At 41.3% G+C, this 16279-nt stretch overlaps 1 protein-coding gene and 1 long non-coding RNA gene across 8 annotated transcripts in view; one reads left to right on the forward strand and one right to left on the reverse strand.

Moving 5' to 3' along the window:
- The window catches only part of NFIX (nuclear factor I X), a 126407-nt gene that overhangs the window by 98898 nt on the left and 11230 nt on the right, over positions 1-16279 (forward strand). For 6 of the 7 annotated variants that reach the window (XM_083185189.1, XM_083185186.1, XM_083185190.1 and 3 more), the window contains one exon: positions 6353-6444. The exons of the other annotated variant lie outside the window; for it this stretch is intronic. In XM_083185189.1, coding sequence (XP_083041315.1) covers positions 6353-6444 — 92 coding nt within the window. The remainder of the gene's footprint in view (positions 1-6352; positions 6445-16279) is intronic. 7 annotated transcript variants of the gene reach the window in all.
- Positions 1-16279, reverse strand: part of LOC146075700 (uncharacterized) — a 122484-nt gene that overhangs the window by 70921 nt on the left and 35284 nt on the right. The gene's annotated exons all lie outside the window — the stretch shown is intronic.

A 16279-nucleotide genomic window follows, 5' to 3' on the forward strand; every position in this document is an offset into this window, starting at 1 on the left:
CTATTTACTAAGCCTTGGAAGCAGATAAAGTGAATGGAGATAAAGTACCAGCAAATCAGCTGCTAAATGCCATGTTACAGACTATGTTTCATAAATAAAAGTAAGGAGCTGGTTGGTTGAATTTGACAAATTAGCGGCCTTTTTTGCCAGTGAAGATTAATCTTTTTCTTTAAAAGCCGAAAATTTCCAGCAGACAGATAGACCAAATAGGCCGAATGTATCTGTAAAAAGTGCAGATATTTTTGAGATATCGACACTGACTGAATACCCCCCCCCCCCTGATCTCCGTCCACTTTAGCTCCACTTAAGTCTTAGTAAATAGACACTTCACATCACTGATGCATAACCATACCTCTCAACAATCCCTATTTAAGCAAGACACGTATGATTAGAGGCATCAGGAGGTATGACACTTTAAAGAAGAGGTATCTTTTGGAAGTGGGCATCAAACATGCATATGTGGCCTCAATTTGCAAAATATACATTTCTGGGAAATATTTACATAGTAAAAGACTAGCATTTTACTGAATATGCTCTTAAATCACTTGTGTTGAGCCATATATTAGTGTTTAATCACTATACTACATTCAGGGGGGTGCAATATATATTCTCAATTACTTCTACAATTTGCTTGTACTTATCATATTATGGAAGTGGATGACCACAATATTTGCTACCTTTTTAAAAAAAAAACAGTGAACATTGTTTCCCAGAGACCCCTGCTATTACTAACACGCCGTCCACCAAACTGAATTTTGCTCAGATGCCAACATTCAACAAGGCAGTCCTCAATATCCCACAGACCCGCAGACAGTGATGAATACAAACTATATCGGGCTACATCTCAGTAACGTAGCAGACAATAAGAGACAGAACCATTTTACTTATCAAGCGGAGTCGAAGGTTTGCCTTCCTGGAGGGGAAGTCATGTTTTCGCTGCCCATCAAGCCTACTTCCCTATATCTGGGAGCCTGGCCTTCTGAGATAGCATCCCAAAAATTGGGCACCTCCTGGTAGAGTAGGCTAGTACAATTATAATATACATATTTTTTTATCATATAACCTGCTGCCAACATATTAGCAATAATACAGAATGGGCATAATTCAGCATGGATCTCTAATTAGAGAATTAGCAAATCGAATGATTATTGAACTACTGCGCGTGCGTACCGTTTGCATTACGCAAGGGGAATAAGCAACTGAAAATGCAGATGGATTGTAATCACAACGGAGCCGCAGGTCTGGGGTTTGGGGGTGAAAACCTGACATTACCTGGGTGTGTCAGAAAAAAATGAAGGTGTTTTTTTTGGAGGTTGTCTCTGATGTCAGAGCTGACCGGTTCGAGCCTGTTTCAGTCACAGATTAATGGAAGCCGTAGACCTACTGCGCAGATGGTAAAGTCTCTTTGATGTTTCAGGAATTGCACATGGAAAGCGGTTAGAAATCCATTCACAAATTTGCACAGGGCAGTTTTTTTCCAGACTGGGCAGCGGCTTTCTCCTCGCAGTCCACTGCAAATTCTCTGATTAGCAATCCATGCTGAATCCGGCCAAATATCCTTAAATTAACACATTATTACATTTTATGATAGGTAAATTTGTACATAAAACCTAGCATACATCTTAAGGCAGTCTAAGACAACTTGCGTTTATCAATGCACAAAGTACTATAGTTATAATTGCTAAGCACCTGAAGATAGTATTCTGTCAGCAATTACAATTTGGAGGCTGACTGCCCTTCAGCGGTATAACTAGCAGGAACTCCACTGTGTGCAGAGAAATAGCTTCCCCACCACAAGGTACTACAGTCTCCGGTACTCTTTACCTAGAAGGGCGCCCATCGCGGGCATTGAATGCACTAAAAAATCGGGTGCGATGCGACCGACGCGATGCCCGCGATTTCCCATAGGGAACAATGTTACATTTCTCAATTGACCCGATTCTCCTGTTCAATGCCTCAATTGACCCGATTTTTCCATAGGAAACAATGTTAAATGCCCCACAGAGGCCTAATAGGCACCCTGAAGTGTGAAATGGCCCCCACAATTGTTAACGCCACCCCACGATCAACGTCAACCCGAAGCGTGGCGAGCGCAGCGAGCCCGCGAGGGTCGGCGGTACGCGTCCTACAACCTTTTCATACCCCCACTATCCACGTCGGCGTGGAGTTGAGAATAGAATAGTGTGGCGAGCGCAGTGAGCCACCGAGCCCGAAGCGTGGCGAGCGCAGCGAGCCCCGCGAGGGGACGCGGATACCTGTGAAGCCTGCGAAGGGACGCGTTTACCTGTGAAGGTATCCGCTGCGCTCGCCACGCTTCGGGCTCGGTGGCTCGCTGCGCTCGCCACACTATTCTATTCTCAACTCCACGCCGACGTGGATAGTGGGGGTATGAAAAGGTCGTAGGACGCGTACCGCCGCCCCTCGCCACGCTTCGGGTTCACGTTGATCGTGGGGTGGCGTTAACAATTGTGGGGGCCATTTCACACTTCAGGGTGCCTATTTGGCCTCTGTGGGCCATTTAACATTGTTTCCTATGGAAAAATCGGGTCAATTGAGGCATTGAACAGGAAAATCGTTTCAATTGAGACATTTAACATTGTTCCCTATGGGAAATCGCGGGCATCGCGTCGGTCGCATCGCACCCGATTGTTTAGTGCATTCAATGCCCGCGCTGGCCACGATTTTTTTTTTTACCTGCGATGACCACGATCAAAATCGTGGGCGCCGTGCTAGGTAAAGAGTAGCCAGTCTCCTCGCACATCTAGTTCTCATTCCCACATACAGTATGCAATGGGTGAAATGCAGGAAAACTTACATGCACATCAATTGATAAGGAATCCAGTCAATACATGCAGCTTTCTAGAGATAGATATGTGTCAGTTGTAAAACACAGTGGTGTGAACGATTCCATAAGAAACCATTCAATGCAATTGACAGGTAATAGGGAGTAGCTAGTATGCACCTGAAACGCTGATAAGGGTGAACAAGCCCTTGCACAAATATTTTTGAATGTTATCTTTAGCTCGTTCTTTTTTTAATAAGCCACTTGTATTGAGTTTCATTCATCCTTTAACTGTATCGTAAAGGTGTAACGGGACATGTAGTTCGTAGACAACTGAGCAGCCACATTTTTGGTGGAGTATATCTCACTCAGAGAGGGTGTGCACATAATGCGTGTGCGGAGTTTTAAATGCGATTTGACATTGATTGTCGAGAGGTTTGAAGAGAAGGGGTCGTGTTCAGTAGTGAGGACAGTCTTCAACCAACCAAATGGTGCCAGAAGTACAATTACTCTACCCGGGCCTACTCTCCGTAGAGCCATTGGTTGATGAGTGGTATGCCCAGTAGACACAGCTACACACCAAAAATGTTAGGGAATATAAACGATGAATATAATAAGCACATTAAAATAATAAGACAATCAGCAACCTGAACAAAAATATAGACGTACTGGCAATTCAGTCCTGTTTGGAGTCGGGCACAACAATCACAGTGTCTTAGGAAAGAGAATGGATGTGTATTTTGGCAAACAAAATAGTTTTTATTGTGAGTGCTGGACAGCCACCTGGAGTGATCGGCAACCAGGTTTTCTTCCTAAAATGCTGATAATTCCCATTTGTTGACGTATATCGATGCTACGTGACAGATGCCTACCTAGAAACACCGTAATTCCTGTCACCATTCCAGAAGAGCTGACAATCTATTCCCACGATTACAGCAGTGCTCTGTAAAGATGATTTGTGTCATGGGTGACCCATTGTGTTTGTACCAGAAGTGATGTCTAATCTACAGATTTAGGGCCTGATTCAGCTTTGTAAGCAAAGCAAAAACAAATGGGCCAAACCATGTTGCACTGCAGGTGGGGCAGATGTAACATGTGCAGAGAGAGTTAGATTTAGAAGGGGGTGTGTTCAAACTAAAATTTCAATTGCAGTGTAAAGTAAAGCAACCAGTATTTACCCTGCACAGAAAAAAATACTCTAACCCAAATGTAAATATCTCTGCACATGTTACATCAGCCCCACCGGCAGGGGAACATGGTTTTGCTTTGCCAACAAAGCTGAATCAGGCCCTTAGCCCTATTTCTTACTCTTGCTATGGGGGCCCTATTAAAACGATAGAGGAGATAAATGCCAATTTGTTTTTATACAAAGCAATGTCCAAACCAAAACCTGGAAGATGCTAGTTGGGGATCCTGGTCCCAAGAGGAATTTTGTTGCTGGTAGAACGTATTGTAAGCATATAGTAATATACTTAACCAGCAGCATTATGTATTTCACCCCACCCAAAATAAACCCAGTAGACTATGGGCTCAATTCAGACTTGCGCGTTCTGCTGCAAAATTTCAGCACAAGCGATTATGGGATGACGCACATGTGCAGGGTACGCTGGATGCTCACAGGGTGATTGATACCCTGCGGCAGTAACCCAGCATTTTCTAGGAGTGCCACAGAAAAGGCAGGCGTTCCCCGGCCGTTGGGAGGGAGGGCCGCTGATGTCCTCTCCCCACGGCCTTCGCAGCGCCTATAAACTTACTCTGCGCATGGTGAACAGAGGGAAATCCATTCGATAGTGAGTGATTTTGAATGGATTTCCCCATGTGCACGACTGCAAACGCATTCGCAGCCATGCGCATGGGTGGGTTTTCAGTCGCACGAGGCGGCGCGGGGTGGCGTTTATCTGCTCGCTGGGCTCCACTCATAGCCCAGCCAGCAGGTCTGAATTGGGCCCTATGAGTGGTGCTAGTTAGTAATAGAATGATCGTTTGTCTTTGGCATGGGATAATACCAACAGAGAATTAGTGGTAAGGCAGCTATTGCATAGACAGGGGGGACAGAGAATTATCCGTTATTTATATTGTACCACCAGTGGACCATAGCACCTTACAAAGTAAAGTACATAAACAGAAATATAACTAACAACACAAAGAATATAGAGGCTTACAGAACAGAACATCGCAGGACATGGACGCTGTTTATAAAGATTGCTGCGGCCCAAATAAAGAAATGAGCACCAGCGCGGCAGAAAGCCATGGGTTAGGTGGCGTTATAGGCAGCAGGGAGTAGATGATGGTCATGAGAGAGGGCTGCACTCCTGAGAGCTTAGAGGAGCAGACAGACGAGGGTGACACAGATAGGGAGTAACAGGGAGAGATGTACTAAGCATTGAAAAGTACAAAAATTGGAGAGTGATAAGCCACCAACCAATCAGCTCCTACCTGTCATTTTTCAAACTCAGGCTGTGACATTGCAGTTACGAGCTGATTGGCTGGTGGTATATCACTCTCCATTTTATCACTTTTCCAGCTTAGTACATCTGGCCCACAGTGAGCAAGAAGCATGGAGAGGTTACTTAGGAAAGAGTTTGAAGGTTTTGATAAAGAACTGGGTCTTGAGGGTCCTTTTGAAGTTTTGTAAAGAAGTGGAGATGACACATGGAAGAGTTTTATATCTTATAATGCTACAATTTGTACTGTAAACAATAGCAACCAATCAGATTGTTGTTCTTATTTCTAGACTGCACCAGAAAGACAAAAGTTAATTTCTGATTGGCTGATTTGGTTGGGCCTCAACCTACTGCACTCAGTTCACACTAGAATGTATGTGCACCCCAGTAATGCATGGACAGGTTTGGCACTGAAGGCAGAGATCTTGGTTTAGCAAGCCTATGGGGCAGATGTACTAACCATTGAAAAGTGATAAAGCCAATCAGCTCCTACCTGCCATGTTACAGGTTGTTTAATAAGTGGCTGGAGCGTCTGTCACTCTCCAAAGCTTAGTACACCTGTCTCATTGTGAGACACACAGCTCACAGCATGTGCAACGTATTACAGGTCAATGGGGACTAGAGAATGGGACATGACTATAGGGACAAGTACGTTGGATTGTTAGATGCTGTTAGGATACACTGTGTATCCTGTGTAGTCTGACACACACACCAGCAACCTACAGTACTAGTAATTGTATACACGCATGTCAGTTGTGTATTTCGATATGTGTGTTTGTGCAGGGGGAGTTGTGATGTATCAGTTTTGTGTCTGATTGCTTATCTCTTTCTTTTTCTCTTTTTCCCCATTTGTTCTGTTACCTGATTGTGTGCGCACTTGTGATTACAATGTACCTGTCATTCCGTGTTGCATTGCCTATAATGTGTAACTGCCTTACCATTTGTTTGTCCTTAACATCATGTTTTTTGTTTTGTGGCTGTATTACGTTACTGTGCGGCATGACCATGTTGTTATTGTGCCTTTTATTTTGTTTCCGTATTGTTTTTTTTTTGTGCTGCTCCGTTGTTTTGTATCATTCCATTGTGGTCCCGTGTCATTGTGTTGCTGTATTGTGTTGTTGTGTAGCATTCTCAGCGCCTCCCCCCGCCGGGTCCAACAGGTTTGTCACAATTGGATCACGAGACAGCAACTTTCTGAACCTCCCCCAGCAGTCTCAAGTAAGTCAGCGATATTCCCTAATCTGTAATCACCATTTACTAAACATAACTCCCTAATGTTTAATTCAGCACCCGCTGATCTGTAATATACCTGTCCCCTAATCTGTAATATACCTCAACTAATCACACTGGTCCATAATCTGACGTGCTACCTAATCTATAATACACCAACCTAATCTGCATCTAATCCCTTATCTGTAATACACAACCCTCTAATCTGCACTACCAACTAATTATGGATCTCCATACTTTTACATTAATCACAGCTCTCCCTAATCTGTAATACCCTGTAAACTAAGCAAGGCTTTCCCTAATCTGTAATAATACCCTATGATCTAAGCATGGCTCTTCCGTATCTGTAATATGTCACACAATATTCTAATTCAGTAAAACTCTGCAAACTAAGCACAGCTTTCCCTAATTTGTAGTCACCTGTAAACTAGTTTATACAGTATTACATCTCCCCCTAATCTGTAATACCCTGTAAAGTAAGAACAGCACTCTTTAATCTGTAATACTCTCTAAACACAATTCTCTCTAATCTCTAATACTTGATGGCTCTCCCTAATTTGTAAAATTTGATAAACTAAGCATGGCTCTCCCTAATCTGTGATACCCTGTAAACTAAGCACAGCACTCCCTAATCTGCAATGCCCTATAAACTAAATACAGTTATCCTTAATCTGTAATACCCTGTAAACTAAACACGGCTCTCCCTAATCGGTATTAATCTGTAAACTAAACACAGCTCTCCCTAATCTGTATTAATCTGTAAACTAAACACAGCTCTCCCTAATCGGTATTAATCTGTAAACTAAACACAGCTCTCCCTAATCTGTATTAATCTGTAAACTAAACACAGCTCTCCCTAATCGGTATTAATCTGTAAACTAAACACAGCTCTCCCTAATCGGTATTAATCTGTAAACTAAACACAGCTCTCCCTAATCTGTATTAATCTGTAAACTAAACACAGCTCTCCCTAATCGGTATTAATCTGTAAACTAAACACGGCTCTCCCTAATCGGTATTAATCTGTAAACTAAACACAGCTCTCCCTAATCGGTATTAATCTGTAAACTAAACACAGCTCTCCCTAATCGGTATTAATCTGTAAACTAAACACAGCTCTCCCTAATCGGTATTAATCTGTAAACTAAACACAGCTCTCCCTAATCTGTATTAATCTGTAAACTAAACACAGCTCTCCCTAATCGGTATTAATCTGTAAACTAAACACGGCTCTCCCTAATCGGTATTAATCTGTAAACTAAACACAGCTCTCCCTAATCGGTATTAATCTGTAAACTAAACACAGCTCTCCCTAATCGGTATTAATCTGTAAACTAAACACAGCTCTCCCTAATCTGTATTAATCTGTAAACTAAACACAGCTCTCCCTAATCGGTATTAATCTGTAAACTAAACACAGCTCTCCCTAATCGGTATTAATCTGTAAACTAAACACAGCCCTCTCGGATCTGTAATGCACTGTTAACTAATAATGAATCTATCTCATCTGCAATCCCCCCCCTCCTTATCTATATTATCCTGAAAGAGAATCATAGCTCTTCTGTTTCACACAATTGACTAATCCTATGATCTGTAGTACTTTGTAAACTGATCATATATCTCCGTACTCTGTTATATACTGATAACTACCTCTTACCTATACTACATCACTTATGCCTCAAAAACTAATCATGGCTCTCCCTAATCTGTAATACCCTGACAATGAATCACAGCTCTCATTGATCTGTAATACAGTTCCGGACGTAATGAGTTGCGAGTGCAGCATTTTATATAGTTTTGCCTTGTAAATGACTGCCCCTTAAAGGAAACCTCCAAGATCAGCCGGGCATCCTGCACAGCCGTCAGACTCGCACCAAATTACATCTGGCCAACAGTTTTAATATAACTATAGCTCCAAATTTATAATAAAACGCTATAATGTACTAATTCTGGTATCTTTATAATCTTGGACACAACTTCCTAATCTTGAATACAATTACTAAATGTATCTTTTTTCAAATCTGTAGCCAAAAAGCCCCTAATTTGTAACATACAATCCATCACTAATTCTAATACTCCCTTTACTAATCACATCTCCCCATAATTTGTTACACAGACTGTTTGGCATGATTCTAGTACATAAATGTCACCAAGGCTGCTTGAAGTCATTAATGTGCAATGGTTATGTTAGTAGGCCTAACATGAAATTATCATTTGTAATGAGATATAGAATATTTTCACACTTAATTAGTGCAATACAACAATGCACAATTGTTTTCTGTTTCTGCCAGGGCAAATGACATATGCTGAGAGAGGATATATATATGCACGATAAATGTTCAGGAAGTAAGGCACGAGCACTTTAGGATAAATGTTATTCTGCTGTGGTGATATTAGTCCTGATATGCCAAGTCAGTCTGACTGGTAGAGCTCCACAACATAAGAAGAAAGGAGAGTCAGACTCCCTGGAGCTGGTTTTACAGTAGATCTAGAGCAAAATCACATAGCTGTCCTTTCGACCAATGGTTGCATTAGGAATTCTGGTGTAGAGTGTAAGAGTTTTATGTATAACTTAGCTAATTTAACATTCAGTTTGCTCGGGACAGGAGATCACAGAGCAAATTATATACCCCTTGTATAAAACAGGGGGAGGCTCCATGTTCTCTCATGTCGACATTGAAGTCCATTAGATCGATCCACACTTGTGCGCCTCTGCTACAGGTACTAAAAGCCTAAGAAGTCCATGTACCTCTGACAAACACAATCTAGTCAGATTAAGATCCATCCGTGGTTTACCATAGATGGCTGATGATTTAGCTATTGATGGCGGAGATCTGATAGATTTCCGGCATCTATGGCTTAGAGGTAACATTGTTTTGGGAATTTGTTAACCCCCTCAGTGCAGGGTAATGGGGCATAGCACCATCTGTTGTAAAGCTGTCATTGATACAGTGCTGCACAAAACAATTGTAGATGACTGTATTCAGGTTCACGTTTATTCTTGGGGGGTGGCGTGGGGGTGCATTTAACCATTGTAAGCACCCATTAGGGTGCTTATACAATTTATAATCGCATTGCATTGTATGGCATTGTATGCCATATACAATGGCATACAATTTTAAAATTGTATCTCATTGTACAGCATCGGCCGATATCGCGTTGCATCGCATGCGATATGGTCTGCGATGCGATGGGCGCCGTGCTAGTACACAAGTACCTAATTTACTGCTTCCTAGTCATAGTATTTGCCTGTCACAAGTCTATAATATTATTTGGCAAATTAGAACAATTCAAATGTTTCAAAAAATATGTGTACCCTACCCAGGGCGGTTAGTGACGTCCATAGAGTATATAGCAGAGATACAGCAAGTCTGCAAAGTTCCATGACCTGTGATACATGGGTACATGTAACAAGCCTCATAAACAATGGAGAACAAGACAATAAGGGAAGTTGCCCATAGTGCCCAATCAGCTTCTAGTTAGCATTAATAAAATACAATCTATACAATGATAGGTAAAATAACGTTGCTATGGGAAAGTGCTCAACTTGTCCTATACTGTTTAGAATGCTTGATACAACTCCTTCTCAGCCAGACAACAATGGTTAATGTTCGGGAATGGCACATCACACCCATTGGTATTGTAACTTATCCTTTCCATTCCATAGTGACAACTGTAAATAGCCAATATGTGCACAACCGGGCAGTGACATATTGGATTTTAAATGACCTCTCCCCAAAGAGGGTTGAAAATCCTGGAGAGGTGAGATGAAAGGGAAAAAAAAGAGGGTGTAAATAACACAAAACACGTAACCAGAGGCACTGACTGTACTACAACATAATGGGGCTGATGCAGACTTTAATGCAAATCAGTTTTGCTAACATATATTATGAATTTTAGCACTGAGTATATGCAAGTATTGGCAATTCACAGTTGTAAGCAGCTCCACCAGCAGCTAAAGGAGCGTAACTGAGTAGCAAAAGGAATTTAGGGATAAATTTACTAAAGCTTCTAAAAATTAAAAGGGGTCATGTTGCCTACGGCAACCAAACAGATTATTTCTATTATTTTCGAGTATGCAATAGAAAAATGATAGAATTTCATTGGTTGCAATTGGCAAAATCACCATTTTTAAATTTTTAGCAGCTTTATTGAATTTACGCCCCAGTATGGGGCTTTTCAAGGCACTGCATGCTATGCATACTTGGTGCATATGAAGAGATATTCCTCTTGTCACACTGAGTAAGCACTAACAGTAATAAGCAATAGCTAGGAGTCTATGCATGTGTTTTGCTGCGGTCACATAAATATGTACAACTTTGTAAAACCCACTTGCGATAATACAAACTCGTACTTTTATGTACAAAAACTCCAGAGTCAGCTTCTTGGAGCCCAGCTCTCCATTGTCTTTAACATGATCCCCTAGTGTGGAGTGCAGCTCTCCATGGTCTGTAACACATCACCCCCTAGTGTGGTGCAGAACAGCTCTCCATGGTCTGTAACATACAATATACAGGGAGATTCGATCCCAGCAGATATTTCCAAACCTCGGGAATATCTGCCATTTTCGCGTAGAATAAATCAAATTTGCTTTCGATCTATTCAATGCTCTTCTTTTTTTACCGACTTTCGGAAACATTCCAATAGTTGGAAAAGACGTGAATCCACAAATCCACTTCTTTTTCTGTGGAAACAGCTGCTGATTCATAAATTTAGCGAATGCAGATTTGGCTTTTCGAAGAGCCGAATCTGCAGTTGTGAGTCCCAGCCATTGGATAGGTCCTGGTCTATATTTCCGATTTTTGGCCAGCATTGAATACCCCTCCCCCCCAATAATGCCCTACTGTGGACCACAGTTTTATTATTGTCTGCAACACATAACACCTTAATGTGGAACATAGCATACCCTCCAAGTGTACCGATTTAGCCGGTAAAGTAACGGTTTTTTAATGGTCTGTACCTGCTAAATCTCCCTGTACCAATTGTACCAGTTTTTCTTTCTCTCCTCGTCCACAGACCACACCAAAATGGCCACCGCCCCATACAGTGTATCTCTCAGGACTCTTAGCAGCCACATGCCTGGCAACAGGAAGTGGCTGCAGCTCCCCTACACCCATATGCAGCTCTGACTGGCTGAGCCGCCGTCAATCACCTCTTCAAGGTCGTTGATTGGCTGAGCCCAGTCCTTGGCTCATGCTGCACTTGCAGTCCCTTCCTGCAGGTGGCTGCGTGTGTAATAGCAGCAGCAGTCAGAGAGTTCCCCTTGAAACAGGAGCTTTCCTTACTGCAGCATGGAGAAGCAGGAGATTTTCTGAAGTTGTACCAATTTCTGCCCTTCAAATGTTGGAGGGTATGACAAAGTTCTCCGTAGTCTGTAACATATCATCCTCTATTGTGGAGCACAACTCTCTGAGCTGTAACATTTCATCCCCTAGTGTGGAGTACAGCTCTCCGTGGTCTGTGACATTCCATCTCCTAAATTGGGAGATATGGCTGTTTGTTACAGTCATGTCCTCCACTTAGTAACTCTTGAATAATAACACCTATCTGTTCATTACCATGTAGCGCTGTATAGGGCCCTGTGATGTCATGTGGGTCAATGTCTGAATTATGTTACATTAGAGTCTGTAGTTGCCATTGTTGTAATATAGAACTAAGCTATATCATAGCACTATCATACACTGATCAGTAACAACAGCTATCACCTGTAATATAACAACTGATATTTAATACAATGCTATGATGTAATATAACACTGATCTGTAACACAGCACTATCATCTGTAAATTATGCTGAGTACAAACCTGGAAGACATCTGTACCATAATACTGGTACACTAATACACTAATCTACAACACAGTCCTCATATATAATATACAGTAACAATCTGTAAAACAGCACCATCATCACTTTTCTGTAACACAGCACTATCTTTTGTAATACACCACTTATCTGTAACACAGCATCTCACCCGCAATACACCACTTATCTGTAACACAGCACTATCTTTTGTAATACACCACTTATCTGTAACAGCACCATCACCCGCAATACATTACTTTTCTGTAACACAGCACTATCTTTTGTAATACACCACTTATCTGTAAAACAGCACCATCATCCGCAATACACCACTTATCTGTAACACAGCACTATCTTCTGTAATACACCACTTATCTGTAACACAGCACTATCTTCTGTAATACACCACTTATCTGTAACACAACATCGTCACCCGCAATACACCACTTATCTGTAACACAGCGCTATCTTCTGTAATACACCACTTACCTGTAACACAGCACCATCACCCGCAATACACCACTTTTCTGTAAAACAGCACTATCTTCTGTAATACACCACTTATCTGTAACACAGCATCATCACCCACAATACACCACTTATCTGTAACACAGCACTATCTTCTGTAATACAAAACTTATCTGTAACACAGCACCATCACCCGCAATACAGCACTTATCTGTAACAAAGCATCATCACCTGCAATACAACACTTATCTCTAACAAAGCACTATCATCTGTGATACCCTTATCTGTAACACAACACCATTATCTGTAAAACACATCTGTAACACAGTACCATCATATGCAATACAACACTTATCATCTATAGGTCTAGTGTCTGTGAGTCTCCGAAACACTGCCATCTGCTGGCAGAGAGTGAAACTACATCTCTTTCTCACACATGCAAAACACAGACGTTAGCACACTAGCTTTTGGAAGCTTTTTCTTCGAGCGGGCTTACTAATGTGTAACAAAGCACCATCATCTATGATACACTTATCTGTAACACAGCACCATCACCTGCAACACAACACATATCTGTAAGACAGCACCATCATCTGCAATGTTACACTTATCTGTAACAAAGCATCAACATTTGTATTGCATCACATAACTGTAACATAGCACTATCATCTGTGATATAATAATTATCTGTAACACAGCACCATCATCTGTAATACAACTGTAATCTGTAACACAGCACCATCATCTGCAACATACCACTGATCTGTAACACAGAGCAATCATCTGCAATATACCACTGATCTGTAATACAGCGCAATTATCTGCAATATACCACTGATCTGAAACACAGTGCTATCATCTGTAATATAACACTGATCTGTAACACAGCGCTATCATCTGTAATATAACACTCTGACCTGTAACAAAGCGCAATCATCTGTAATATAACACTGACCTGAAACACAGCACTATCATCTGTAATATAACACTGACCTGTAAAATAGCACTATCATCTGTAATATTCCACTAACCTGTAACACACTGCTATCATCTGTAATATAATACTGACCTGTAACACAGCACTATCTTCTGTAATATAACACTGACCTGTAACACAGCGCTATCATCTGTAATATAACACTGACCTGTAACACAGCGCTATCATCTGTAATATAACACTGACCTGTAAAATAGCACTATCATCTTTAATATTCCACTAACCTGTAACACAGTGCTATCATCTGTAATATAATACTGACCTGTAACATAGCACTATCATCTTTAATATTCCACTAACCTGTAACACAGTGCTATCATCTGTAATATAATACTGACCTGTAACACAGCACTATCATCTCTAATATAACACTCTGACCTGTAATACACCGCTATCATCTGTAAAATAACACTGACCTGTAACACAGCGCTATCAGCTGTAATATAACACTGACCTGTAACGCAACGCTGTCATCTGTAATATAACACTGAAATGTAACACAGTGCTATCATCTGTAATATTCCACTGACCTGTAACACGGCGCTATCATCTGTAATATAACACTGACATGTAACACAGCACTATCATCTGTAATATTCCACTGACCTGTAACACAGCGCTATCATCTGTAATATAACACTGACATGTAACACAGCGCTATCATCTGTAATACAACACTGACCTGTAACAGCACTATCTTCTGTAATATAACACTGACCTGTAACACAGCGCTATCATCTGTAATATAACACTGACCTGTAACACAGTGCTATCACCTGCAATATAACACTGACCTGTAACACAGTGCTATCATCTGTAATATAACACTGACATGTAACACAGCGCTATCATCTGTAATACAACACTGACCTGTAACAGCACTATCTTCTGTAATATAACACTGACCTGTAACACAGCGCTATCATCTGTAATAGAACACTGACCTGTAACACAGTGCTATCATCTGCAATATAACACTGACCTGTAACACAGTGCTATCATCTGTAATATAACACTGACATGTAACACAGCGCAATCATCTGTAATACAACACTGACCTGTAACAGCACTATCTTCTGTAATATAACACTGACCTGTAACAGCGCTATCATCTGTAATATAACACTGATCTGTAACAGTGCTATCATCTGTAATATAACACTGACATGTAACACAGTGCTATCATCTGTACTATAACACTGACCTGTAACACAGCGCTATCAGCTGTAAAATAACACTGACCTGTAACACAGTGCTATCATCTGTAATATAACACTGACCTGTAACACAGTGCTATCATCTGTAATATAACACTGACCTGTAACACAGTGCTATCATCTGTACTATAACACTGACCTGTTACACAGCGCTATCAGCTGTAAAATAACACTGACCTGTAACACAGTGCTATCATCTATAATATAACTCTGACCTGTAACACAGTGCTATCATCTGTAATATAATAATGATCTATAACACAGCGCTACCATCTGTAATATAACACTCTGACCTGTAACACAGCGCTACAATTTGTTATGTAATCATAATAAAAATATGTAATACAGTACTATAATCTGTACTATAACACTGACCTGTAACACAGATCTATCATCTGTAATTGAAAACGTAACAACTTATCACAGTGCCTATGTAACCCTTGTAACATCTTATTACAGTAACCCAGCACCTGAGCGTCTCATTACCCCTGTAACATCATATTACAGTAACCCGACTCCTGAGCGTCTTATTACCCCTGTAACATCTTATTACAGTAACCCGGCTCCTGAGCATCTTATTACCCCTGTAACATCTTATTACAGTAACCCAGTTCCTGAGTGTCTCATTACCCCTGTAACATCTTATTACAGTAACCCAGATCCTGAGCGTCTTATTACCCTTGTAACATCATATTACAGTAACCCAGCTCCTGAGCGTCTTATTACCCCTGTGACATCTTATTACAGTAACCCGGCTCCTGAGCGTCTCATTACCCCTCTAACATCATATTACAGTAACCCGGCTCCTGACCGTCGTATTACCCCTGTAACATCTTATTACAGTAACCCGGCTCCTGAGCGTCTCGTTACCCCTTTAACATCATATTACAGTAACCCAGCTCCTGACCATCGTATTACCCCTGTAACATCTTGTTACAGTAACCCAGCTCCTGAGCGTCTCGTTACCCCTGTAACATCTTATTACAGTAACCCGGCTCCTGAGCGTCTTATTACCCCTGTAACATCCTATTACAGTAACCCGGCTCCTGAGCGTCTCATTACCCCTGTAACATCATATTATAGTAACCCGGCTCCTGAGCGTCTTATTACCCCTGTAACATCTTATTACAGTAACCCGGCTCCTGAGCGTCTCATTACCTCTGTAACCTCTTATTACAGTAACCCGGCTCCTGAGAGTCTTATTACCCATGTAACATCTTATTACAGTAACCCAGCTCCTGAGCATCTCATTACCCCTGTAACATCTTATTACAGTAACCCAGCTCCCGAGTGTCTTATTACCTCTGTAACATCATATTACAGTAACCCAGCACCTGAG

The sequence above is a fragment of the Crinia signifera genome, chromosome 4 (genome assembly GCF_055691185.1).
Source record: "Crinia signifera chromosome 4, ASM5569118v1, whole genome shotgun sequence".
In the NCBI taxonomy this organism is placed as follows: domain Eukaryota; kingdom Metazoa; phylum Chordata; class Amphibia; order Anura; family Myobatrachidae; genus Crinia; species Crinia signifera.